This window comes from Mustela nigripes, chromosome 14 (genome assembly GCF_022355385.1).
Source record: "Mustela nigripes isolate SB6536 chromosome 14, MUSNIG.SB6536, whole genome shotgun sequence".
Lineage (NCBI taxonomy): Eukaryota > Metazoa > Chordata > Mammalia > Carnivora > Mustelidae > Mustela > Mustela nigripes.
Window position 1 is genome coordinate 43,290,077 of NC_081570.1, and position 27,750 is coordinate 43,317,826.

Below are 27,750 nucleotides of genomic sequence, written 5' to 3' on the forward strand. Positions count from 1 at the left end.
TTATTCAAATAAAATTTTAATGATTTCAGTCAATACAACTGAAAGTGTAGTGTCATTAAAGGGCATTTCCTGCTAAATTTCAAAATACACATTGTGGGCCATTTCTGAGCAAAAGCATCAAATCCTATCGAGTATTGAGTTTATTAATTAAGGTGACAGACAGTATTATGGCAGGAGGTGGGGAAGAGCAATGATCAGCTCACAGAATTTGGCTAAGAAAGAAAACAAACAAAAACAATGTAAATAATAAAACAGCTACAGATATTAGTAAAATAAAAATGCAATCCCAAATATCCGTCTCTTAAATTACTAGAAAAGAAATTACAGATAAAGTTACAGCAAATACAGTCTTCACAGATTTGGGTAACTTTATTTGCATTTTATAGTGATTTTTTAAGACCTATCCAATGAAACCATCTTTAGAAGCTCTATGAGGAATGAAAATTTAGATGTCTATTACCCTTACTTTAAAAAAAAAAAAAAGCTTAAATTTCTGAATGAGCAAGATTCACTTTTGTAGGTAGAGGCCCTGCTTCTTCGTGGTCTTCAGCTTTAGATCTAACAACCACAAGAGAAGAAGACGGGTATCTGTTTAGCTTTTGTTCATTCACAAATTCCAAGTCACCATAAATACTCAGCTTCTGCAAAAGAAAATCAATGCACATTAACAATTTGAATAGTTAAGAACCTCTATGTGTATGTCTTCAAATAACAATTTAATCTACAGGTATTTGGTAAAACAAAAACAAAAATTCTATACAGACATTTCAAGAATGAAGAATACTTTTACTCAGTGTTACTGATACATGATTCAGCTCCCAACGGATGGCCAAAGAAAACTTTTCCACATGTCCCAACTTAAAATACTTAGAAATATAATAACTAAGTATCAAGAATGCTCAGGTTTAAATGGAGTTAGTGTGGGCCAACCAAGAACACTAATGCTGGATGTTTGATGTGTTAGGTGATCAATTCCTTTAAGATCCTTAGCTCTCTGAACAAGTGATCAAATGATTTGGGCTAAGTTTTGACTTAACACACTGGAAAAAGATATTTCAAAAGGCTATGAGTAGAACAAAAAATATACATGAAACACTTCAACAACAGATATAAGTCTCTTCATAAATACATAAAAGCTCCTCAAATTATTTCTATCATATCTAAGAAAATACTACAACAGAAGGATGAAAACATAAAACAGAATCAAGGTAAATAGCATAAAACTTCCTCGAGTATAACAGTAATGTCTAACATCTTTTGAAAGTAGGTCTACTTGGATTAGGTCTATCTCCCAAAGGCCAAAAAGCAAAGTGAAAAGTTTTTACTAGGGAATAGGTAGATTTCATTAACTCACAAAGCAACAAATCTCTGAATCTATCAATTAAAAACTGAAGTGCTGACATGATTGACAGAGGTAAAAACTACCTAGAAGTACTTGATATTGGAAAAGTATTTTTTCAAAGATGCTGAATAAAGAACACTTTCAAGAGATTAAGTATCTACCAGTACCACTACATGCTACAACACAGATGAACCCTCACCACATCATACGAAGTACAAAGGGTCATGAGAGACCACATTTTGGGTATCTTTGGCTCAGGGTGGTTGTGGTGGTCCTTGGGAGGCAGTGGGAGTGACTACGACTGAGTACGAGCTTTCTTTTTGGTGTAAAGAAAATGTTCTAAAAGTGCTTGTTGTGATGGATGCTGACTCAAACACGTTTCAGATGTGGTCTGCTGCCAATTTTTCTTTTCTTTTTTTTTTTTTTTTAAAGATTTTATTTATTTATTTGTCAGAGACAGACAGAGGGAGAGAGAGCGAGTGAGCACAGGCAGACAGAGAGGCAGGCAGAGGCAGAGGGAGAAGCAGGCTCCCTGCCGATCAAGGAGCCCGATGCGGGACTCGATCCCAGAACCCTGGGATCATGACCTGAGCTGAAGGCAGCTGCTTAACCAACTGAGCCACCCAGGCGTCCCTGCTGCCAATTTTTCAAGCCAACAACTATTCTGCAACAAAGAGGCAGCCCAGTACCTTATACTTTCCCAGTAAGGGAATATCTTTCAGACAAATTCAGCGGTTGATGGATTGGACATAAATCTGATATAACGTGGCCTCCTTAAAACTCAGAATTAGCATGTGATCATTTGCTCTGGGACAATGGGCAAGAAAAACTTTCGGAAATTTACCTAAAAGCATTTAAAGACCTTTGAACGGCAACCGGGAACTGTTGTATAATTTCAAACACTGACATGGAAGAAGCTATCTAGAGCAGGAAGAAAGTGTAAAATGTGTGCAGAGAAATGAATGGGAGCATTTGGATAATCTGTAGTATGTATACCGACTTTGTGTCTATTCTGCATTCTCAAATTACCAATTAATAACAAGGGTACAACAGAGATTTTCAATAATATTAACTTTGTAAGTTACCACCCAAGCATCCTTTATGAAAAAAATTATTTAAGAAAGTGCTCCAGCAAAAGTAGTTCAAGAAAGCAAAACACACAGAATACAACAAACAGAAGCAGCTGAGATGACTTAGAAAATGGGAAAAAGGCTAGCAACAAAAGAAAAAAGATTCCATTAAGCAGAGATAGTTGCAAGATTCTCTTGAGAAAATTTTAAGTAATTCAGGATCTATTTGCTTGAATGTGACTCTATTCATCACTGTATCTGGTTCTGTTTTGAATATTTACATAATCATAATGCTGTAAATGCTGGTTATTGGCTTTTAATTATTCAAGTCAACCTGTAGCAAAGCACTGAATTATATATACAGAAGAACTAACATCTGCATTTTATTGTCAAGGGTCATAATAACTAATGAAAATTAAGATCAAGAGTATGAGAAGAGGGAAGGAAAGGAAGTAATAAGGAGTCAATTGAAATTTATAAAGTGATCACTAAAAGTCTACAAAATTTACATTATAAAAACCAGAATGTGCAGAGATGAAGGTGATGTGGGAAACAGTATGAGCGAACCAAGCTCCTCATCCTTCAGTAGGAAGACCTTAGATAATGTCTAAAGTTGATAAAACAAAAAACAGAAGATAAAATTAAAATGTGGTAATTAGAAAAATTGCTTAAACTACTAACTGGTTTACCTGAGAAGTGAAGAAAAAGAAGACAATTAAGGAACATGTGTTACTTTTATTTTTTAAAGATTATTTATTTATTTGACAGAGAGAGAGAGAGCAACAGCAAGAGAGGGAACACAAGAAGGGGGAGTGGGAGAGGGAGAAGCAGGCTTCCTGCTGAGCAGGGAGCCTGATGAGGGGCTTGATCCCAGGACCCTAGGATTGTTGCCTGAGCCAAAGGCAGATGCTTAACGACTGAGCCACTCAGGTACCCCACACGTATTACTTTTAAAAGTTAAAAAATTAGTAAATATGTATTTGGGCTTTAAGCCTAGTTCTGCCACTAACCAGTTAAATGATCTTAGATAAGCTGCTTAAATCTCTAAAACTCAAGTTTCTTAACAGAATTTGGATTTGAAAACCGTGGAAAGTATGTTGTTTTCTAATTTTCTGACTCTTTTAGCAGACTTAACACTTCTGAACAGCAAGGTTCTTGGTCTTTTTTTCTTTAAGACAAAGAAAATAATGCTTATTACAATTTAAGACATATTCACCCTACTTCCTGAGTCTTGGGAACCTTTGTCATTTCACTTTGTTCCACCTTGATCATCATAATCTCAATTTTATCTCTTGTCCCTGAACACAGCCTGGCACATAGTAAGTTATTCACATATGTGACCATCAGTTATTCAACGTATGGGATTTACTAATGTGAATGTTATTAGGAACCTTCCAAAACCCTTCTTTTTTATTTGTATAAAACTGCGTCTTCTTTATTTCACATACTTTAATTCCGAACAAAATGAATAAAAACCCCACAATACACATCCAAACCCAATGTCAGATGTTCAAGGCCCTTGTGTCCTGACTTAGAAAGACAGAAGGAAAAAACCCACTTGGAATCAGCAGAGGGAACCAGGTGGGCCAGGGCCACCGAAGGCCACTGGGGAAGCCATGGGGACACTATACAGAAGGCACAAGGTCTGTAGGTAGAAACTCCTAATCTACTTGTTTCACAAGAAAGGTATCCTCATCACCCTCAAGTGGGAGGATCTCATCAGGAAGAGCAGTGCTGGGTTTCTGTGCTGTCACTTCATCTGTATCAATGCCCAAGGCCTAATTTGACCATGAGGCAGATGCCGCTGGAGTAGGTCTGGGGATCCTCAAGTGATAAGTCAGAAGAGAGAAGTGTAGTTTCAAACACCAGCATCACCAGGTCCTTGACAACCTCATCATTCTTGTTGACCTCTGCCTTCTGCTGCCGTGTCTCCACAATGGGGCGGGCAAGGGTGAGCTCCAGGGGCTTTCTGGCCATCCTGCAGCTCATTGTCGAGTTATCCCAAAGTGCCTGGGCTTTCCCAATCTCCTGTATTAGCTGTCCAAGGTTAGGTGCTAGTTAGTGCAGCAGGGTGAAGACCTAAGTCCACTGGAAATTGTCACCCCCCCTTTTTTTTTAAAGATTTATTTATTTGATAGAGAGAGAGAGAGAGAGAGAGAGAGAGAGAATTCTCAAGCAAACTCCCTTATGCAGGCTCAATCCCAGTACCCTGAGGCCATGACCTGAGCCAAAATCAAGAGTTGGATGATTAACTGACTGAGCCACCCAGGTGCCCAGAAATGGTCACCTTCTTATCTAAGATTTCTTTCTTTTTTTTTTTTTTTTAAAGATTTTATTTATTTATTTGAGAGAGAGACAGTGAGAGAGGACATGAGCGAGGAGAAGGTCAGAGGGAGAAGCAGACTTCCCATGGAGCTGGGAGCCTGATATGGGACTCGATCCTGGGACTCCAGGATCATGACCTGAGCCAAAGGCAGTCGTCCAACCAACTGAGCCACCCAGGCACCCCTTATCTAAGATTTCTTTCATGTATTTGCAGATGTTTTCATACTTGGCATTGCTCTCCTCCATTTTCTTCTTTTCGTCTTCATTCTTAGGTAGCTCCACGCTCTCCCATCTAACAGAGACCAGACTCTTCACATCGAACTCCTTGAGATGCTACATGCAGTACCTGTCAATAGGGCTCGGTCCTCTAAACTACCCTGAAGCCCTGCTTCTGCATGTGGTCATCAAGAACAGAGGTGACGGGCACCTGGGTGGCTCAATGGGTTAAAGCCTCTGCCTTCAGCTCAGGTCATGGTCCTAGGGTCCTGGGATCGAGCCCTGCATCGGGCTCTCTGCTCGACGGGGAGCCTGCTTCCTCCTCTCTCTCTGCCTATCTCCTCTGCCTACTTGTAATCTCTGTCTGTCAAATAAATAAATAAAAATCTTAAAAAAAAAAAAAAGAAGAACAGAGGTAACAACGCGCTCCTTGCTCCCACCAGTGACGTAACAGATGGACTTCTGGGTCTCCTTCATGAGAGACAAGTCCTCTCCTCTCCTCTCTGACATAAAGGAGATGTGACAGTATAGCAACTCAGAGAGGTGTTGCCAGTTAGTCAAGTCCTCATGGGTTCCAAGCTTTTAAATTTTTAGAGATTGCCTCATATAATTTTTTATATAGTTCTTGTCTTCTGCCAACTCAAAGAGCTCAAGGTACATGCTCACAGTATTTTTGCAAATGACCTTAGAGATTTTGCTCTGTTGCTCAGGCAATGTCCAGGGGTAGATCCTCAGAGTCAATGACAGCCATAGAAGAAGCTGAGATACTTTCATGTCAGCTCATCACAGCTGTCCATGAAGAACACACAGCATACTGAGTTTGATACTGTTCTTTTTATTCTTGTTCTCAAAATCAAAAGGAGCCCAAGAGGGAATGAATAGCAATGCTCTAAATTCCAACTCACCTTCTAGAGATAAGTGCTTGACTACCAAGTGGTCTTCCCAGTTATTGGTAAGACTCTTGTAGAACTCTCCATATTATTCCTGGGTGATGTCATTGGAGTCTCTGGTCCAAATGGCCTAGTCTTGTTCAGTTCTTCCTGATAAATACATTTCTTCTTTATCTTCTTTCTTCTCTTTTTGTTGTCCTTCCTTCTATCATCCTCCTCATCTGAGCCCACATATTCTGTCTTGGGTTTCTCATTATCTTTCTCTTCTTCTTTCTCACCTTTCTCTTCCTCTGCCTTATCAATGATTTCTTTCTCTTATTCTTTCTCCAAATAAAGGGTGATGGGATAACCTATGAACTGTGAGTGCTTCTTGACCACTTCTTTGACCAGCCTCTCCCAAGTACTCTTGAAGGTGGAGGACCACTTGGGCAGCCCAGCCAATGGGCTCACCATGGCCCACATGCATAGTGCAGGAGCCCCAGCAGAAGACTCCCAGGCATACTGCTCATTATCACCATGCTTTGTGATCACAGTCACTTTTTCTGCCACCAGGGAGGTAGAATAACAGCCAACACCAAACTGTCCGGTCACGGAGAGGTCTGCACCAGCCTAAAGAGACTCCATAAATGTTTTAATACCTGACTTGGCAACGGTTCCCAAATTATTTTCATCCCAAATTTGCATCCCAAATTACTTATGAGGTCATCTTTGGTTATGTAAAGGACTGTATCGACCAGAGTCAGGGTGTACTCCTAGGGGTTGGGAATGTCAGTGTTCAGTTTTTAACACTGTCCAACTTGGAAGGGTCTGTCAGGCTCTGATAGAGAATCTTGTCTAAGACATAAGAAGAATTACTGATCAATTCCCAAAGGAAAACTTCCTTGTTGGAACAGAAGGCATTGGTGACAAGAAATATAAACTGGACAATTTATGCCTAGAAGGTAAGTCTCCACTTCCTGCTCTCTCCATGGTGCACTTGCTCAGGCACTGCGAGGGAGAGGAGCTGCAACCACTAGAGACCAGGGCGGGCAGGGACTATGTCCAGCTCATGCTGAAACCAGGCTGCACGGGAGTTGCTCAAGAGAACTAAAACCCTTTTTAACTGACCACGTGAAATCAGAGGCTCACGATCTTGATAAATAAGAAAAAAAGAAGCACAGATGATGAGATAACACCGAGGAAGCATCTATATCATCGCCTGTTACAATAGCATATTCTGCCTCATCTTCAGGAAGAAATATCCAATATGGCTGCATCCTGTTCTCACATGTCAAGTCTGAGCTGCCCGATGAAGACTAGTACGAATGACAACTCTTTATCCTAAATAGATAGCTCAAGAAGACCAAGTGTCATCCCATAAAGCTTCAAAAATGACATCAAAAAGTCATTTTGATGAAAAAGTACAGAAAAGAGAATAAGCCTTTATAAGTCAAGTCACTCGAAAATGAAACTGTTTTAAAATCAGCCAAAGAGGGGCGCCTGGGTGGCTCAGGGGTTAAAGTCTCTGCCTTTGGCTCGGGTCATGATCCTGGAGTCCTGGGATTGAGCCCTGCGTTGGGCTCTCTGCTAGGTGGGGAGCCTGCTTCCTCCTCTCTCTCTGCCTGCCTCTCTGCCTACTTCTGATCTCTATCTGGCAGGTGAGTAAATAAAATCTTAAAAAAAAAAAAATAAAAAAGAAAGAAAGAAAGAAAAAAGACTATAAAATCAGCCAAAGAGATGAAATTCTTTGCCACCTTTTCCTGGTCATTACAATCAAATGATATATGGTGAGTACTTACTATGTGCAAAAAGCAGGCTAAAAGGAATTATTACAGAGCTTTCCTAAATAAGAAAAACAAAGCTGCTCATATGTTTCTAGGATCACACTCCGGATCTTTATCACCACCATTTTAAACTTTGTAGTGACTGGAAAAGAAACTTGTTCTATTTCATGTTTGAGCTCCCAAATACCAGGTCAGTACTGAAGAGACACACATTCTCTCAGCAGGCTCATGATTTCCTACAAACACACAGGATCATATATGTAAGTAATGTAACAAAATATAAATAACATTGCTTACACCTGAATCATACCTGTTAAAACTTAAAATGAAGTCTCATGTTACTAAGGAAAGGGGTAAAAAATAATTTATGTTTCAATGATAAAATCAATGAAAATGTTTACGAAAGTGAAAAATAGGTGGATTTTAGCCAAGAAAACTGCATAGCTTTTGCAATGCTAAGTTTTCAGCTATTTTTACAGTAAACAGAGGAAAAAAGTACCAGGGACAGAGTATTTATACTGCAATATATTTTGAAACAAAAAACAAAATATTAGTATGTATTAAAATTATTTATGCTGAAAAAAAATACACTAAAATGGAAACACTACTCAGTTGGTTAAGCATCCAAGACTCTTGGTTTTGGCTCAGGTCATGATCTCTCAGTTGTGGGATTGAGCCTCGTGTAGGGCTCTGCACTCAACAGGAGTCTACCTCAGATTCTCTCTCCTTCTCTCTCCCTTCATTCTCTCTCTCTCGAATAAATAAAATCTTAAAAAAAAAAAAAACAATGGAAATACTATAATAGTTCTGGATGATGAGTGATTTTTTTCTTTATGTGTACTTTAAGTGTACTTCTACAGTAAGTACACAGAATTTTTATAATTAAAAAACAGCAGTTGAAACAACATTATTACCCAGCAAGAGGGGGTTTCACATAGAAAATAAAGCCTAAAAGCAGTGAATCTAAGGGGCTGTTTTCCATACATTTTCCCAGAAAACATATCTCCTTAGAAAAGTACAGGCCTTTTGAGGATGCAGCCATAATTTTGATTATTAAGGATATGTAGCAGAGTTCTAGAGAGGGGCAAGATATCTAGGGGAGATATCTTGGGGAAATATAACAGCTGCCATCAGGACACCGTGTGTAGTGCTGATGCTTTAAGTTTTATGATCACAGGCTCTAAGCTATATGTGGGAACAGTGAGGTGTTTCCCCAAAGAACTTAAAAAATAGGAGATAATTTCTCACAGAAGTAAACCTATACAATCAAAACAAAATTTAGAGCAGTGACAACATCTGAAGGAAGAGAAAATCAAGAATCATCTGAAAGGAAGGGAAAGATCCCCAGGTCTGTAAGATATAACCAAAACCACAATGAGAAGAGGTCATTTCCATTAAGTTGAGTAAGGAGATAAGAGGAAAAACCATGAAATGCCCATAACTGTTTGGATAAGAGAAATTTGAGGACCCTGGCTCAAAACATGAACCACATGGTCCAGCTGGTATCTATCTTCCTAGTGTCAAAGAGGGCACATAGGAGATCAGCTCCTGAATGAAATACATAATCAACTCTCCTATTTAGGATTTCAAGCTAATTAAAGAGACTTCAGCATACTACTGGCTTTGGAGTGAGAATACCTAGGTAAGTGATACTGGGGCAATTGTACACCCTCTTTTGTAGATTTCGTATCTGGAAAATGGGGATAATAACAGAGCCATCTCACAAGTTACTGAAAGACTGAATGTGCTAATCAGGTAAAACACTCAGAACAGTGCCTGGGAGAAAGTGCTTGACATCAATCAGTTGGCCTGGGGACCAGGATTCAGGTTGTGGTGGATTGACGTAAATTCCACCTGAGGCCGGTCAGCCAGTCCTTCCTGACAATAACTGGACCAATCTCTATAGAGTCTTTCTTTGACAAGGGGGTACCTGGGGTGTAAGGAAAAGGAACTGTGCTGATACAAAAAGGAAGGAATGAAGTACCACAGGATGGGTGGGGGTCAATAAGGCTTTATTAATATGAGGATATAGAGAGCACAGGGCAGCTCTCTATAAAAGGAAGTAACAGGCAAAGACATGCCCATGTAAGATAAGTAATTTTAGTTTTATCAGGAACAACAAAAAATATAGGTATCAAAACTAAACAAGAACACAAGTAGATAATGCAGCAAGAGTCTGTTATCTGTATATTCATATCATAAATAGATGAATTCTATAGAAATTTACTTATTCTCTAATACTTCTCACAATTCAAAGTTCTTCCCAATCCTGTCTAACTTTATCCATTTGATTTCCTAATGAAGTTCTTCTCATCAATTCCTTACAGTCCTTCCTTGATAGCTTATTCTCTTTTTTTTTTCCCCCAAGAAGAGAGTAAAAGAGAGCACAAGCATGGAGGGGAGTCAGGAAGAACAGAGGGAGAGAATCTTTTTTAAATATATTTTATTTATTTATTTGACAGAGATTACAAGTAGGCAGAGAGGCAGGCAGAGAGAGAGAAGGAAGCAGGCTCCCCGCAGAGCAGAGAGCCCGATGCGGGGCTCGATCCCAGAACCCTGGGATCATGATTCGAGCCGAAGGCAGAGGCTTTAACCCACTGAGCCACCCAGGCGCCCCAGAGGGAGAGAATCTTAAGCAGGCTCCACATCCAGCACGGAGTCTGACTTGGGGCTCGATCTCATGACCCCAAGATCATGACCTGAGCTGAAATCAAGAGTTGGAAGCTTAACCGACTGAGCCACCCAGGCACCCCACCTGATAGCTTATTCTTGTCTATAATTGGGAAAATTATCCACTCTCCTCTCTCTGCTATTCCATGCCTTACTATCCATTTTTCGAAATTCAGAGCAAGACCCTCATTATCCAAAAGCCCTTCCTGATAATATGAGCACACAGACTCTGCTTTCCTTAACACTTTATGCATTTATTATTTGTGCCATCTTATCAGCCACAGGAAAGAGTATAGAGGAAAAGGACAGGAGTTGCAAGTCAAAAGACATGAGCTGAATTCCAGTCTCAATACTTTCACAGCTGTGCAAAGCCAGGAAGTCACCTGGATGAAGTAAGCGTATTTACTCATCTCTAAAGTGAATGACAAAACCTGCTCTAGAGTATTGCTGGATATGGAAGATACATGAAAATATTTTATAAAGTTTAAAGAACTCTATAAATGTTAGTGACCAACGTTATCCTGTTCCAGTTTCTAGCTGCTTAGATCACATAGCATCTTAATAAAAAACATGAAATATATTATCATAATCATTACCCATATGTAAACTTTACTTTAAAAAGCTATCTTTAAACCCTATGAAGATAAGACTATTGTTCAAGCACCATGCTAGGCACATGCTAACTATCTGTTAGTAGATTCTATTTTAATTTCTTTCCTTTCTTCTTTTAAATATTTTCCCATTACACTTTGGAAGCACAAGAAAACAAAAGTTTATTTCAGTTGGATTTGATGTCCATACACATTATTATCCTCTATTTAGTTACACAAATAACTTTCTTTTCTTGAAAGCTAAGCTGAGTCACCAAATTATAGCCTTTTCCCAACACAAAAATCCTTTACATGGTTAGGTTTCTTGGGCCAGTTAAATTTTAATTACCAAAGGAAGTCACAAGAGTTTTCCATCTCTCTTGGAGTTAGATATCAGCACATATTAACTCAAAAATCAAATACTCCAGCCTTGTTGCTCCTAAAGCAGCAATTACTCCTTGACATTTGTGGCAATTAATTTAAAATTCTAAGTAGTTTTACAAGTCTTTCTTCTCACAGATCACTTTAGAAACTGGTGTCAACAGGTTCTTTTCAGGCTCAGAAAACCAGCGAGTGAGAAACACATTACTCAAACCAGCCAACATATTCGGCACTCCAGTAGTTAGTGTCACAGAAAACTGGTGACAGTCATTCTCATTCTGCAAACCTGCCATTTTCCATGTGTGATTAAAACCACCTAATTTTCTCTCATTCCATTAGTAGAGAGGCCTTGTTTTTCCAGTTAACAAATTAGGCATTTAAAATGGCAAATCACACAGTTCAGTGTTCAAATGGCCAAAGGGCTTGGGTTAAATTTACCTCAGAGGGAACATACTGCTCCACAGCCGTAGCAACGGTCGCACAACAGATCCAGAGCAATACCATCACCGAGAGGACAAGAGTCGTGGTTAAAATCCACCCAGAGTTACTGAAAAATAGGTAGTCATGTTAAAGTTTCGTAATATAAAACAACAAATTCTTAATAATGAAAGTCATCAACCTTATGCATTTACTTTAATAACACAAATAAACCTTCACGTGTACTACCTTTAAAGCTATTTTAAAAACTTACTCAGAAAAGGAAATATCATAATAGCTTTTATATTAGGGTCTTCCATTTCTCAAGTTTCTGTAACATGGCTATCACTTCTATAATTTAAAAAAAATCAGATATACTGGCTTTTTGCTAAATATGTAAAAGTAAAGCAAATTATTGTCAGTTATTTTTTAATTACTAAATGAGATAATGTAAATCAAATGTCCTATAAATTGTATGCTGCTATTCATATGTCATACATATTTTGCAAGGCACTATAGTTAAACTTGCTTTAAGAAAACCCAGTATTTCAAAGATTTAAGGTATAGAACAGATACATTATGAAATGATCATTTATTTTATAAAAAGATTCACAACAGGCTTCTAGAAGTTAGCTTCCCCAGAATACTTCAAACAACTAATATGCTAAGATTTACTTACATTTCAATTTATAAGAGCACATCTATTATGAGGCATTCTGTACCCATTCTAGCATATCTTAGTAAAGAAATAGTTATATTTTTCTTACATTTAAAACATCAGAAAGTCAGTGTCAACAGGTTCTTTTCAGGCTCAGAAAACCAGGGAGGTTACAAAGATTAGCAACTAGAGTTTTTCCCATAATCTCCCAAAAAACCTATTTTTTTGTCTAACTATAGGTTAAGATTTAAAGAATAGGAAAAAGTCAAGCTATTTTTAAATCTTTAATAGTCCAGTTCTGAAAAACTGTGGCAATTACTGCAGGTAGTCTGATTTTCACATCTGCGTTCATCCAATACTACCTCATAGAAGGTCTATACTTACCACCATAACCCACTCACTTGATGGTTTGCCAACATTTGAACATGCTAAGGAAAAGGTATGCACAGTCATTATTTGTCTCCCAGCAAAAGAGGTAGACAATGGAAAATGCACTGCATCTAAAAACAGGGAACGCCTATATGATGCTTTAAGTATTCCAATTCAGAAAGAGAGCAAAAAAATATTTTTAATGAAAAAAACACCCACTTTATATATTCCAGCCCTAACCCAAATACTAAGGAATTTCCATGAAATAAGAAGGATATATTTGACATTTGGATTCCAGTAACAACTAGTTAAGCCAGAAAACTGGGGCTCACTTTGGAGTCCATCTGTTTCTTCCACTTCCACAACAAAACAATCCTATGGTTCTCAACTGTCTCCGTTACCTCTTGTTCCCTTTGTCCCTCACCCAGATTCATAGCTGCTTGCAAGATTCACCAAACTCTCCAACCGATCTTCTATCCTTTGCATGGACCCCTTGTCCCAATACTTAGATATGATTACTTTCCTGCTCCTATCTAGCTCCTGTCCACCTAGTTTGGTCTCTGATTCTCCTGACTCTCCATACACATTTCTATACCTCATATATTTAGTAGGAAGCCAGCATAGCTGAAAAAAAATTTAAAGAAATCTGCTACAACTGACAAAAATCTCTGGTCATTAAGACTTCCGTCTATGCCCTCTGTCAATCTTCCCTTTGAAGGAATACTCTGTACTACGTATGAGAGGAATGTATGATATAGAATAATCATCTCTGCTTGTTCATGTTTTCCATGTTTGTCTCTACCATGCTAGACTTGAGAACTCCAGAGAGGCAGACACTGAACATCTTTCTTTAGGTTCCAAGTCCCTGAAACAGTTCCTGGCATATAAGAGACTCTCTGAAAAGAAGTGTAAGTGAAAAAATGAGTTGTCCTCAAATTCCACTGTGGAAGTTAAGGGTATCTCTGTAACAGCTATGTACACAATAAAAAGCACTGCAGTTAAGAGTCAAAAGACCAGATTCCACTGATTGGCTAGGTGATCTCGCATGTCACCATGAAGAACTCATGACCCTACAGGAAATAGACACCTATGGCAGAACAGGATAAGCAAAAGATGCAGCATTTAAAAAGCTAGGTTTGAACTTTGATGTAGTGGATCTATAATCTTATGGGTGGGCAATTCACTTCTGACCCACCTACTTATCACAGGGTACTTTTCTAAGAGTCAAATGAGCTCAATGAAGGGAAAAAGCATTGAAAAAAAAGTTATTTTTTGCTAAAATGTAAAATGCTATTATAATTCCTGTTTGTACACAGAAACTTCTAGGCGTTAAAGCTCTAGTTAAAAAGTTAGCTATTTCCTAAAGTAACCATTTACAAAATTACTTTTAAAATCTTAGATTTAAAAGAACATAATATAATGACAAAGTGCTAAAGGATATAAGTCAACAATAAGCTGCCAGGTAGTACAGCACTGAGAATAAATTGTAACTCAAGATTAAGTGATTACTTAGGTTTCATGAGACCATCAAACTGCCAAAAATCCTAAATACCCCAGAGAGAAAGATTATGCTGCCAAGATTTAGAAAGGAAAGGAAGGGAAAATTTAAAGTTAAACCCTCATTTTCTTACCCAGTCTTTAAAGCCTTTGTTTGGTAAAAGGAATTAATTTTGCCAAAATAATGCTGCTGACACCTGATAAAACCTGTCAAGAAACTCTTCCTTTCTTCTTTTTTTTTTTTTTAAAGATTTTTAGTTATTTGAGAAAGAGAGAGAGAGCACAAGTAGACGGAGCAGCAGGCAGAGGGAGAGAGGGAGAAGCAGACTCCCCAGAAACTATTTCTAGTGTAAGAATGTACAGGAGGCAGGTGGTCTGGACTACTGCAGCATTACACCTGCGAGCACACACACTGTAAGGGCATTTGTTTACCATCCCTACTCAAACACTTGGCTTGTATCTGATGCGGTAAAGAATTATCAGTAAGTGCTGTGGGCCACTGCCTTTCTGTGGTTTTTTTTTTTTTTGGAGGGGTGAGTGGGGGGGGTCCATAGGAGGAGAGCTCATATCAGAACTCTTTGGAGGAGGAGAAGCATACATATTTTAATAAAACCCCCCTCACTCTCAGAAGGCTTGATATTCCTTCCTAGGAGGGTATAATGTACCCGTTACCGCTGTCATCTTTAAGGATCCCTGATACAGAGCTGACATTCCTCAGGACAGAATACAAAGCTCTCCTTAATCTATACCCCTTACCTACCCTCCCTACTCTCCCCACGAAGATTAAAAACAAAAATCCAACTCCAAAGTATTCAGACATACTTTAAAGCTTAATTTAAACAACTGAAGAAGCATATTTCTTAACATAAATCAGGGCATCTTAACAAGAATGCTTCTGTACTGTGAAAGAAACTATCTACTTGGGTTTTATTATAGTAGTATGTACTACCTTTTAAGCAAACTAAAATATACAAGTTGGTAGGAAAAATGTAAACATTATTTTTTTGTTTTTGAGCAGCTAATATAATTTTAAAACAATAAAAAGGAATGCATCTGTCTGATACAAGCCAGATTTTATCACCTATACTTATAAATAAACAGGAATACATACAGAGACAGACATCTTAAAAAGCCATCACTTTCTCCATCTTCAAGATAGTTCCTATGTGTTTGTGAACTTCTCATTTGCAGATCTGCTGAAATAACAAGGTACAATTTATGATATCCTGTATCCCAAAAACTGGTCTCAAAACTACCCCTAGATAGATAGGCTCTATAGATACCCAGTTGCTTTTATAAGTGTAATCTGATGCCCTGATAAGGAATGCAAGTTCCTCTAGCATGTTAACAACCAAATAGATATTCTACCACATTATGGATTTCCTATTTTATTTTCAAATTCTTGTTGACATTGCTGCTTTCTGCTTAATAACGTTCTGTTTAATTTCAATCTAATCACAAAATAATTAGAAAGTTAATGAAATCAGTATCTAAAGTAAGGTATGAACTAGCACATTTTCAAAGGTAAGCTCAGCTTTAGATTGATGTTTTACATTCCTACAAGTTAAAATTTATTTCTAGCATGGAAGTAAAAATAGAACAAGAACTCACACTTTTGGGATAGTTTCACTATTTGGTTAGCATATCGGAAATGTGAGAATACCTCATTAGTCTATAGTCAAATATCCTTCAAAGCAAGCTACATGTTTTTAGAATATTGATTCTCAAAGCATGGTCCCCTAACCAGTAGTATCAACAAAATCTGGAAATTGTTAGAAATGCAAATTTTCAGGTCCCATCTCAGATCCAGTAAACTGGAAACTTTGGAAGTAAGGGTCAGAAATCTGTTTTAACAAGCTCTCCAGATCCTAATGCACTCTAAAGTTTGAGAACCACTGTTTAGAAATAATTTGTTCAATTTCTATTAGTGTAAGAACAATCATACAACCAATCCCAGACCACAACCAGATTTGCCCATGTTGTTATCCCAAGCTACTTGAAATGAAACTTACAGGACATTTTGCTTAGCGATGATTCTTTCAAATTTGTAGGCTCCGGCTCCAACTGTGGTGCATACTGGATTTCTGGCTTAGACTAAAATGATAATGAAAGCAATTAAGCCATTTGTACTTCTTATGCTTTTCTCAGTAACAAGTTCTATAACACATCATCTGTATAAACATTCAAATTGAGAAAAAGTAACAGAAGTCTGGTATAAAAAAAAAACACATTAGCCACAATATATTTTAATTGCACTTCCTAAACATCAGATCCAGTGCCTTGCAAAGAAACAGACAGATTTCTGGCATCGTCAAGTATTTAGTCAGTTTAACTTTCTGACAACATTAAAAAAAAATTAAAAAACAGGGACAAATTATAACATACTGCATTAAATAGCATACCCTGCAAAAATGAATTCTAATTCTAGCAGACTGCCAAAATCTGGGGCTAAACACCTATTATCTCTATTTTTCTCATCTGAAACATTCCATTCTTCCCTAAGTATGAGTAATTCACACACTACAGCTAAATACTCCGTACTTCACATCTTCCATATAGCACAGACCCTCTGGAGCAGGGGTTTCTCCAGGCTAGTTGCACTCAAGTTAATACAAAGAGAGAAACAAAGCTAATCTCACATATAATTAGGAATAAATGAGGGGTCCACCCTGAGATTGAATTTAAGCTTTAGGCTAATTAGCTTTAGGACACAGAAATTATGAATTTAAAGAGGAAAATCCTTCTGTGTGTTACTTATTACCAAGGTATATATAGACGACCTAAGACTCAGGGTAGTACTAAGAATTACATACTTGCCTTACAGTGAGCCATTCTATTAGCAATAATAATTAAAAGGTTTACTTTAATTATTACTTAAGAGAAAGTGCCACAACATAGTTTGTGGTACATTTGAGGAATTTAACTACCAAATTAAAAGGAAGATAGCATGATAGGGTGGGATATGAGCCTGGGAATGAAAGTTACCTGAGTCTGAAGCCTAATTCTGTTACTTACTGGCAGGGTGACCTCAAAAAGTTAGACTCTTGGTTTCCTTATCAATAAAAGAGGGATAATACAACCTCAGGAAGGTGTTTGAAGATTTGAGACAAGATATGTAAACACCTAGTGCCTAAGAACCTTTAAGAAAAGAAGTTATTATCATCACATCACATGGTCAATAATGAGGTAGGAGAAAAGTTACTTCTCGAGGGGGGCAAATATGCTTTCTCAACAAGCTTTTTTTTTTTTTTTTTTTTTAAGATTTTATTTATTTAGTCAGAGAGAGAGAGAGAGAGCGAGAGTGAGCACAGGCAGACAGAGAGGCAGGCAGAATCAGAGGGAGAAGCAGGCTCCCCGTGGAGCAAGGAGCCCGATGTGGGACTTGATCCCAGGACGCTGGGATCATGACCTGAGCCGAAGGCAGCTGCTTAACCAACTGAGCCACCCAGGCGTCCCTCTCAACAAGCTCTTATAAGAGTTATGAAGAAAAGCACTGCAAAAAAACTAAAAATTATGTCATAGAGCTCTTTCATATGTGATTTATATATTCATGTCATTATTTATAGTCAAAGTACATTCATTACTTTTATCTTTCATATTTAGAGGTTTCATTTTATCAATTTAACCACTATAAAATTTAGAAGACTCAGAGTTCTTATTAGATAAGGAAAAACAGGCTTGAGATAGGCTTCTGATGGGCAGAAGGAAGTCACACTGTGTCTTGATGCCCAATGTTTTAATGTAGGCCAAATCAGTAATTATTATTTGATGATGTATATCGCTCTATGCCAAGACATTCATTTAAAACATGTACACTTAACTACTGTCAGCATTTAAATGAATCTATGAAGTACAGTTATTACCTGGAATATAACTATTTTTCCATCATCAGCCTGAAGATAAAAAGTCCATGAAGAGGTTATAAAGCTCTGAGCAGAGTCCATCATGTCACTCCAGAAAGACCTTACCAGAGTTAAAGGGAAGAGTAGATGCATTTTTGGCATCAGAGACATGAGCTTTAAAAAAAAAAAAAAAAAAAAAGTTAAATCATGAGAAATCTATTATTTTTATAGATTTATATTCAAGAGAGCAAACTTAATCAGCATTCCCCAAATCTTGGGAGAGGTAAAAAAGGTTAAGTGATTCTACCACAATAACTAGCATTAAACTCTTAGTTTCCTACACAAATAAACTGTGATAAAGCTTAAGATCCAGGCTACTATAATTTGCCACCAAACACATTTATAAACTACCTGTCACCTCTATCAGAATAACAAACTTTTGAATCAGATTTTGAATCTTCAAAATTGTGAAGACTCTTAAGATTTGATTAATTTAGGATTAGCAAGGCCTCAAGAGGTTGAAGGGGGAGGGACAAATTATACTCTCCTCATCTTCAATGCTTTTATGTAAATATATCATGCTATAATGAACATCAGTGGAAAAGGGGAAGGAAAAAAACTCAAACAAAAAGAATATATACGTCAAATGTGAGACATCTGATAGCAGGGCAGGGTGAGGGGAGTACTTATGGGCTGAATATATATAGTAAACTACTGATTTTAACATTAATGGATATCATGTCTCCCCAATTCTGACCTTTTCATTTACTTAGCAGCAGTAGGCCTCTCTAGAGCACAAGTATGGGATACCATGTGCTGCACTATAGGGATGGCTATGGTTCTGCTATATTTCAAAAGAGAGGCATTATGGAATAAGAGATCAGATTATAGAATCAAAAGATCTATATTCATGATTCTATTTTCCCACTAACAGCTGTGAGATTTTTCATTGATTAATTCAGCAAACAGGTATTCACTGAGATTATATATTTCAGGAGACCAGGGACCACATGTATTTTATTCATTGACATATACCTGTGTTTAATCGTGTAATCTATATAGGACAGAGGTTAAAAATAGGGTAATACGTATGTATAAAGAAAGCCACCTAACCCAAACCAGGATGAGAAGGGGTTAAGAAGGCTTCACAAAAGAAATGACACCTGCCCTGAATCAAGGGGATTCAATAGAACGATGGGGAGTAGAAGGAACAAAACCATGAAATAACTCATCATATAAAAATTAAGAACTACTCAGTATGTATACAACGAAGAGAAAAAAATGGTTCTTAAAAATTAGAAAACATGTTTAACATTACTCATAAGAAAACACAAATTTAAAATATATTAAAAGTGGAACATTGTCAGGCGAAGAAGGAAAGTGGGTATGGGTTTCTTTTTGGGGTGATAAAAATGCTTGGAATTAGATAGTGATGATGGTTGCACAGCTTTGTGAACATACTAACAACTACTGAATTGAATACTTCACAAGGGTGAATTTTATACCATGTGAATTACATCTCAATTTTAAAAATTGGTACAAATTCCAGAGAGGATAATTTTGCTCTACTTCTCAAAATTAAAATACAGATACCTCTTGCTCAGCAATTGTACTGTGATTCTACTCTATAGATATAAATGTGCAAAGTATGCAACATCACTTATAAATGAAAAAGATTAGAAACAACCAACATCTCCAAAAAAGAGACTGCTTAAGTAAATTACGATTCATCCACACAGTGGATTGTACAATGAAAAACAGAATGAATTGACATTATTTATGTATACTTGTATTTTAAAAAAGGAGCACATACATCTTTGTATATGCATAAAATACATCTGTCTTGGTAACCCTGGGTACATTAAGAGGAAAACTGAATGGCCAGGAGATACAGGAGTAGGAGATTTTTCACTATATACTCTTTTTACCTTCTGAGTTCTATACCATGTAGCTGTACTTCCTCTACAAAAGTTAATAAATTAACAAACTTTATCCAGAATGTCTGGAGTATAGAGTATGGGGGGTGGGGAAAAGAGACGACCTAAGAGAGGTAATCAGGAGCCAGCCCATGATAAGTGGTTTGCACTTAACCCTGTATGTAATGGCGGGGTGGGGGGGGGGGGCGCAGCTCCTAAAGTATATAAGAGAGGAGAATGACATGATGAGATTTCCATTTAGAAGATAAATATCTGAACACATACTGAAGGATGGACTAGAGGGGGGTGAAGTGGAAAAATAGTTTGCAAGTTTAGTAATACAGCTGAGAAAGGATGATGATCTAAGTTCAGGCAACAGCAGCTGGGATGAAAAAAAAATGACTGTCAACTACTGATTCTCTGAGCCTCAGTTTTTTCATATGCAAAATGGGGATATTATCATCACTGGACCGAGAGAAAATACGAAAGAGATTATGGATATGAACGTAACTTTCAACAGCAAAGCATTATACAAAAGTAATTATGCAACTGACTTTTCTATCTGCAAACATTTAATTTGTTTGCTGAAAACTAATTATGAAATATAACACTAAAACAGTATCTAGTGGGCGATAAACATTTCAATACAAATCAGTGCAATTTAAGCAGGCAATTCTGAAAGGCAGTATTGTTTCGTACTTGTTCTTGTCTCAGTTCAGCGAATGGCAGCTGATTCTGGCAACCAAGATGGCAAGCATATTGCTCATCAGATTGGGAATATGCTTCTGTACATGCTGTAAGAGAAAAACAGTCAAATTACAAGGAAAAAGAGAGAGAGAGACGGAGGAGAAAGAGGGAAGGAAAGAAAAAGGGAAAGGATAGAAAAGAAGGGATTTGGCATTTTGTAAAAAAAAAAATTTCTTATACTTAAAAAGCATTTCATAGATATGAATTTTCAAATTCAATAATAGTAGCAAATTTATTATTTTAATAAACCTCGCATCTCCTACCTCCCACACATCAGATGTTTCCAGTATAAATCTACTGATTACACACTCAGGCTCAGGCTAGATGATGACGGTCAAAATAAGGGGATCCTCATCACTAAGGATTGCAAAGTGGAAAAAACACTGGTCTGGCATCCTGAAGTTTTGGCTTCATACACATTTGGTTGTGTATGTGACCTGGGCTGTGCTGTTCAACCTCTTCAACTGTTGATTTCTATATGTTTAAAATGGGAATACCATGCTTCATGGAGTAGAACAAAACAATGTATTTTAGTGATTTACACCGATCTGTGACATTACCTTTAAGATTTGGATGAGAATCAAGGGTATTTGCATGCCAAAGAAAAATCCAACAAAGCAATCAGTTTTAACACCCTAAATCTGAGAACCTGAACTTAGAAAATGTCCTATAGCAGGATTCTAAAGTTGAAATGGGTGCACACCTTCTTCATTTAGTTCAGCAGAGCCAGTTCCTTCTTATGATATAGAACACTTTACCACTGTAACAATTTTTTCTTTTTTCTTTCCGACCCAGTCACGTATTTGTAATCTACTTCTCCAAGGTGCTAGATAATAAACTGAACAGCATTATGCACATATAAAGATGGCCAGTTACGAGACTGAGCCCTTAAAAAATAACGTCATGATATCAAGGAGACTAGATAGGAGTCCTGGCATAGTGGTGGGGACAAAGGCACCTCCTGCTATACTGAATAAGCAGCATAATGTAATGAATGGAGAGAATTCCACTATAGTTTCTTTAAAAAGTTAAATGTCAATTTTGTCTTGATTACAGGTTTCTTTTATTAAACACATCTCTTTCACCAAAAGGTAAGAACAGTGTTTTAAGAGATGACAGACTCTGGTTACTTTTATCAGCATGACCCACAAAGAATACACTATTAAATAGTGAGTCAAAGGCCTGATTCAGTTAAAAAAAAAAAAAAAACCCAAAAAACGCTGAGCTAAATCAACTGGCCTATGATTGAAAGGCTTAAGAAAATTATACTATCCACTGAAAAGGTAGCGATAAATTATGAGAAGGGTAATTACTACTGCATTTAAACCGAATGCCTGGTTACACAAATGTGTCCTACCCACAGTACCAAATAAACATTGGCTCAACAAAGAGAAGCAGCCCCCACTTTTCAGAAGTTCATACCTATTTTTGCTAACCAAAAGAAATCCAAAGAGGATTCATGCTTTTATGAAAAAGAAGGCGAAAACTTTAAAGTTCAGCATTTGCTCTGCAGTGAGCCATTACAGAGGCAGCCCGTGCTCCTCAGCAGCAAGGGCAGCACCACCAAGCTTCTTCTCTGGGAACTGTGCTGGGCAGGCAAGCTACCATAGCTTTGACAGTGTCTGTGAGATTCTGTGTTTTATCTTGATTTACTTTGAGCCTCTTAGCAAGATGTGTCCTAAGGTACCAGAAAAGCCTAAGAAAGCTTATTTTTTGGGTCTGAGAACACTCAAAAAATTTTCCATGTAAAGTAATGGTAATTGCTTCTTTATGCTATGCCATTTTGGCTTAGGAAAGGTTTCACAGGAATGCTCTACTTTCATATAGCAGGGAAACCTATAGATGAAATTTAAAGGCCATGAAATCTGGGGTGCCTGAGTGGCTCAGTGGGTTAAAACCTCTGCCTTCAGCTCAGGTCATGATTTCAGGGTCCTGGGATTGAGCCCTGCATGGGGTTCTCTGCTCAGCAGGGAGTCTGCTTTCCCCATCCCCTCTCTGCCTGCCTCTTTGCCTACTTGTGATTTCTGTCTGTCAAATAAATAAAATCTTAAAAAAAAAAAAACAGTCCATGAAATTTCTGGCAGCAGCTGATAAAATTGTAACCTCGTAATAACTAGAGATTAGTTTAAACTAGAAATTAGTTTAAACAATATGCTTGTCATCTTATGAGGAAAATACATAAGAAGCGTAACACAACCCAAAAAACTGCAATGCTATATATACTGTTAGCATAGGATCTTACCAGATTCACATTCCATTTTGGTCCGATTTAAATCAATTCCATCATCCACAAACTGACAAATTGAAAACAGCCTGCAACCTCTCTGACATGCGTACAGCTCCTCTTCCTAGGGAGTTCAAGAAGAAGGAGGATTACCAAAAAAATAATCTTTTTCCCTTGGGGGGGAAAAAAGGTCAAAAAGAAAACACAGTTAGTAGGGTTTATTATAAAATGTCCAATAAAAGTTTATAACTGAAAGCAAGAAATACGATAGGAGCCAGGTAATACCCAAGACCTTTGCCATATAAAGAGGTTTTAGTTTCTTATTTTAAAAGTGATACCCAAGAAAGAAGCTTAGTGGGAAAAGACAAAACAAAACAAAAAAACCCAAACCCTTTTCCCATATTCCAAGATTACATGTTGTGGGAAAAATTTGAAAATAAAAATAACAGTGACATAATCAGAACTTTAACAGAAGTAGAAATGAGTAAGCAAAGACCTCAGGATGAATGGCATCCCTCTGCCACATAAGTATTTATACAATTCATCTGGCTTCTCAGGAAAAAGTATCCTAACTAGCTTCACATGGCAAATAGTTCCATAAAGGCCCCACAAACTGAGGCATATATCTATAAAAATGCTTTCATGAAAGGCGTTTTTAAACTTGGCTTACTTTAACTGAACACACAAACAAGAGCAACAGTGCAGTGTATGGGAAAGTCCTCTGGAATCAGCCAGACCTGGATTAAAACTGTTCTGGTGAGTGACGCTGCACAAGTGACTCTACCTATCTAAATCTCGGTTTTCTCATCGTGAAGGGGAAATAGCTATGAAGTATCTCCAAAGCCCTCAGTAATGCTAGAACATAGCTATTCCTCGTATAGTGCCTGGGACACAGATGGTGCTCAATAAATGGTAGTAGTGTTAATCACGGTAATAGATTTTTTTAAAAAACAGAAAACAACAGTTACAGGCATCATTGTCTATTTATGGGAGCTCAGGATAGGATTCTTCATTACGGGAAAATGGTAACTGCTTAATAAGACTAATAACCATGTCTTCAACAGGCTTTTGTTAGATGAAATACACAGTACTCAACACAAACCAGTACATGTGGGGGAGCCCCCTCAACTTACTGTGTGATCCACTGTGTACAAATTGGCGGGCACCTAGTAAGGAGGGAAACAGCATGTGCATATACCAGTTAGCAATCCATGGAAGAGAAAGGTATGCATTTCTTTCTAGCAGAAGGATCAGTGAGATGTATTCAGCAGCAACAACCCATTCAGAGGAGATGGCTGCAGTCTGACATTAAACAAGTGTTATGAATTCTGAAGCTAGAGTGTTTTTGGACTTTAATTCTAGCTGCATTTATTGTATTTGGAGCATCACATATCTCCTTATACTGCACAGAGGAAGCTTGAGCTCATTAGTATGAGCTCTATTGCACGCCATTTCATTTTCAGGTAGGTTTTCTTTTCTTAAACCAAGCCAATAAGCCCTCCAACCCCATTTCCGAAAGAGAGTATGGCATGCTGCAAAGAGCCTAGGTCCAGGAATCAGTCCTGCTTTAAAGCTCAGCTGCACAACTTGTCCTGTACAATCTTGGCAAAGTGACAATCTCTCTCAGCCTCAGTTTCCTTGGTTGTAAGATGGGGACAATACTCTTATATCAATCTTGATTACGATAAGGATTATACACTTTATATCCACAAATGAATATTATGTTATACTATCTAATAAATAGGCATAATAATAATGTATTTAATGAGCACCCACAATGTGCCAGACAGCATGGTAACACTTGAGGTTATTATACAATGTCCAACCCAGAGTAGGGGCTCAACTGGTAGCTATTAAGAATCATATCCTTATTCCAACTAAGTGTCTCATGTACTAGATAATATTACTATTTTAAGTAAATATTTCATGCTCTATGTATCTCAAATGATTGGCAAGCTTATATTAAATGTATCTCCTCTGATTTAGAGCACAAGGAAATGGTGCTCCCCACCAAACTAAATGCCAGCTAAAGGGACTTCAATGATACCATTTATAGAATATATGCATTTGCTTTCCCAGAACTGGTTTTATGTGCTAAGAGTGCCACATACTTTACCTTTAATCCTCACACGAGCTCTGTAAGGTGTGAGGTGTTGTTGTTGTTTTTTACTACAGTTGACAAAATGAAGTCTCGAGAAGTTAAGTGATCAGCAAAGATACACAGAGAGTAAAAGTGAAGCTGGGAATGGAACCCAGGCTTGTATGGTTCCAGAGCCCACACTCTTTAAAAATGACCAGGTTGGTTCTAATTAGCTTTGTTGTTAAAATAACACATGTCTCTTGTATTTGAATCCAGACAAATTATGCAATTGCGTTTTTGAGGAAAGCTAAATGGTAACTATAATGGAATTTTGAAATAACCACTTACTAACAGCTATTCTACTTTCTTGCAACAAATAATTCATTCTGAAAAAGAGCCATTAAAATGAGATTTCTATCTTCCAGTTGCAAATACCAGACGAAAGGTTACTTGAGCTTGTAAATTCATCTAATTTCTTGTAACACACACTGCTTTTTCCTGACTGCAAAGCACAGTAACTTGGAGGGCCAAAAGAAATCAGTGAAATAAGTAAACGAAGTCTTTTCAACACAACTTTATTAATAGAAGGCAGCACAGTATAGCCAGTTTTAGGACTGCATTCCTACCACTCCACTACCTCTTAGTTATGTGACCTTAGGCAAGTCACTTAACCTTTCAGAGTCTCCACTGTAAAATCCTACTTTGCATGGTAGTGACAATAAGGGATAATGAGTATAAATCTCTCATCAAACTGGAGAACAGAGAGTAGACAGTTAATAAATTTTAAGTCCATCTAACATACAGGAAGCCAAATGACTTCCAAGTTCCTGGGGAGAACAGCTTTAATGAATAAGCAAAGATGACTAACAGATAGCATATCAATTGTTAAAAACTGTTAAATAGTGGATGTTTAAAAAGTGCCTGAAGTTTCCAGAAACGTTTATATTATTTAGTTATTCTCCCAGCATCCCGACTCATACTACAAGTTTGCTAGGAAAATCTCAAAAAAGGAAAAAAAAACACAACCAAACACTAGAAGGAAACAAAACAAGCCTCCATTCAATGTCAGGCCAAATAAATCTTAATGAGTTTCATCATACAATCTTCTTAATGATGACAGATTTATAAGTAGAGAACACAGTAATGTGTTTAGGGCAATACACATTGATTGAAATCTGGATGTCAGAATCTCTCATTTCTTTCTCCTGATTGTTATAATTTGTGTCTGACTGAAAATTTCAGGATAATCAATATCCTACACTTTTTCTTGAAAATTGATAAACCCCATGCAATGTAAAATCCTGCAGTAAACAGGCATATAGGAAGTGAAAGCATTTAGAGCTTTTCATTTCAAAGACCTGAAAACATTTGCCAATAAGGAACATCCTAAAGTTCACTGGCCTTTTCCTCGTGGTTCCATTGTAGTCTGAGAGCACAAAGAGGGCTAGTCACACGGTTAAGCCAACAGCACAGAGATGAAGGAAATACAAGGAGGAAAAGACCAGTAACAACAGCAAAAGCTCTTACCAAAAAAGCCAGTGGGGGGAAGGAAGCATATATCCAAATTACATATGGGAAAGGGTGGGGAGTCACCACACAATTTAGAATGTGGAGTAAACAGAGTTCCTAAGCTGGGGGTAAAAAAAACCAAACTTGAGAAGCAGAATGGAATTAAAGGAAAGGCATCAACCGCAGGCGAATGAGAAGTGAAAGCAGGGTCACTCCCTTCGGTAAACTGGGACCCTGACCTCCCACCGGCAGTCTCATTTCTATACCCGCGCCACGAATTCCTTCTGTCTTCTGCACTGAACGGTTAAGTTCTTTGAACGCAGAAACCTAACTGCTTCTTCTCTAAGCCACCCCAAGCCCTAGTGGCAGCGTCTCGCACACAGTAATTCAAGACAGGCGGAAAGCCCTTCCTGTGCGTCTCACAACTACTAGGTCTGACTTAATATATTTCATACCACGGTGTAATTGTCTGCTTCTCTGACTCCCACAACAGCGTGTGCGCTCCCGGCCCAGAGAGGCGCTCGGTAAACACGGGTTATAAACTAACCTTTTGTGGGCTTGCATATTCGCTCCTACCCCCCACCATCCCTGACACCCCTCGAACGTGAAGACCCTGCATTAATCCTCTATATCCTCTTCCCCATCGGAGTGCTCGTCTTCCCTGCCACCCCGCAAGCTGCCCGAGAAAATGGGTCACGTCTCGCTCATCTCTGCGTCCCCAGTCTATTATAGGGTCGATGCAGCACAAACTTCCGGTAATTACAGCACGAGAGGGGTGCTGGTAGAATTACGGAGGAAAACAGGAGCTACACAGGTGGGAGACAGCAGTTGAAGGGTGTGGATTCGACACCCAGGTTCCCAAGCCGACACAAGTGCGAGAGAGCGGAAAGATGGGCTGCCAAGGGAGGGTCGTAGCCGGGTTCGGACGGGACCTACCTTGGGGTAGGTATGCAAGGGGAAGGTCAACTGACAGGCCCGGTGACAAGACGCCGTATCACCCAAAATCGAGTCAAACGCTTCAGCCGAAGCGGTCCCCGAGCCTCCGGCCAGGGCCATGGTCAGCAGCAGCAGCGGCGGGAGCCCTAGCTGGGCCCTGACCCAGAGGCTCCCCTTCGGTGCCGCCATTTTGTTTCCCTCTGTCACAGCAGCTCAGCTTGTTGCTGTTTTCTTTTCAGGGTTTCCTCTGCCTTCCGGGGCCAGCCCCTTCCCCGCCCCTCAGGCCGCAGCTTCCGCCTCCGCCGTCT

At 38.3% G+C, this 27,750-nt stretch overlaps 1 protein-coding gene and 1 pseudogene across 4 annotated transcripts; both read right to left on the reverse strand.

Moving 5' to 3' along the window:
* TMEM59 (transmembrane protein 59) lies at nucleotides 1-27,725 on the reverse strand. Of its 4 annotated transcripts, none has more exons than XM_059374825.1 (9): nucleotides 27,443-27,725; nucleotides 24,051-24,083; nucleotides 22,936-23,041; nucleotides 20,646-20,740; nucleotides 18,052-18,204; nucleotides 16,201-16,282; nucleotides 15,300-15,384; nucleotides 11,686-11,794; nucleotides 1-641 (listed from the first exon to the last, which is right to left on the reverse strand). In XM_059374825.1, the coding sequence occupies exons 1-9, from the start codon at nucleotides 27,629-27,631 to the stop codon at nucleotides 486-488; spliced, it is 1,008 nt and encodes a 335-aa protein (XP_059230808.1). In that variant the 5' UTR covers nucleotides 27,632-27,725; the 3' UTR covers nucleotides 1-485. The 4 variants fall into 4 exon arrangements, with proteins under 4 accessions (XP_059230808.1, XP_059230810.1, XP_059230811.1 ...); XM_059374827.1 differs by having other exon boundaries at nucleotides 15,300-15,381; nucleotides 27,443-27,723; XM_059374828.1 differs by lacking the exon at nucleotides 24,051-24,083 and having other exon boundaries at nucleotides 27,443-27,722.
* On the reverse strand, nucleotides 5,781-11,540 carry LOC132001534 (heat shock protein HSP 90-beta-like; annotated as a pseudogene).
* Nucleotides 27,726-27,750: the final 25 nt, after the last annotated feature.

What these genes read in the sequence shown, in the direction of transcription:
- TMEM59 (XM_059374825.1), bottom strand. Translation starts at nt 27,631, where the DNA reads ATGGCGGCACCGAAGGGGAGCCTCTGGGTCAGGGCCCAGCTAGGGCTC. An exon ending in CTGAACTGAGACAAGAACAA is followed by an intron (nt 18,205 to 20,645) that starts GTACGAAACAAT and finishes TTTTTTTTAAAG; the next exon opens with CTCATGTCTCTGATGCCAAA. An exon ending in AGCAGTATGTTCCCTCTGAG is followed by an intron (nt 642 to 11,685) that starts GTAAATTTAACC and finishes TTTCTTTTGCAG; the next exon opens with AAGCTGAGTATTTATGGTGA.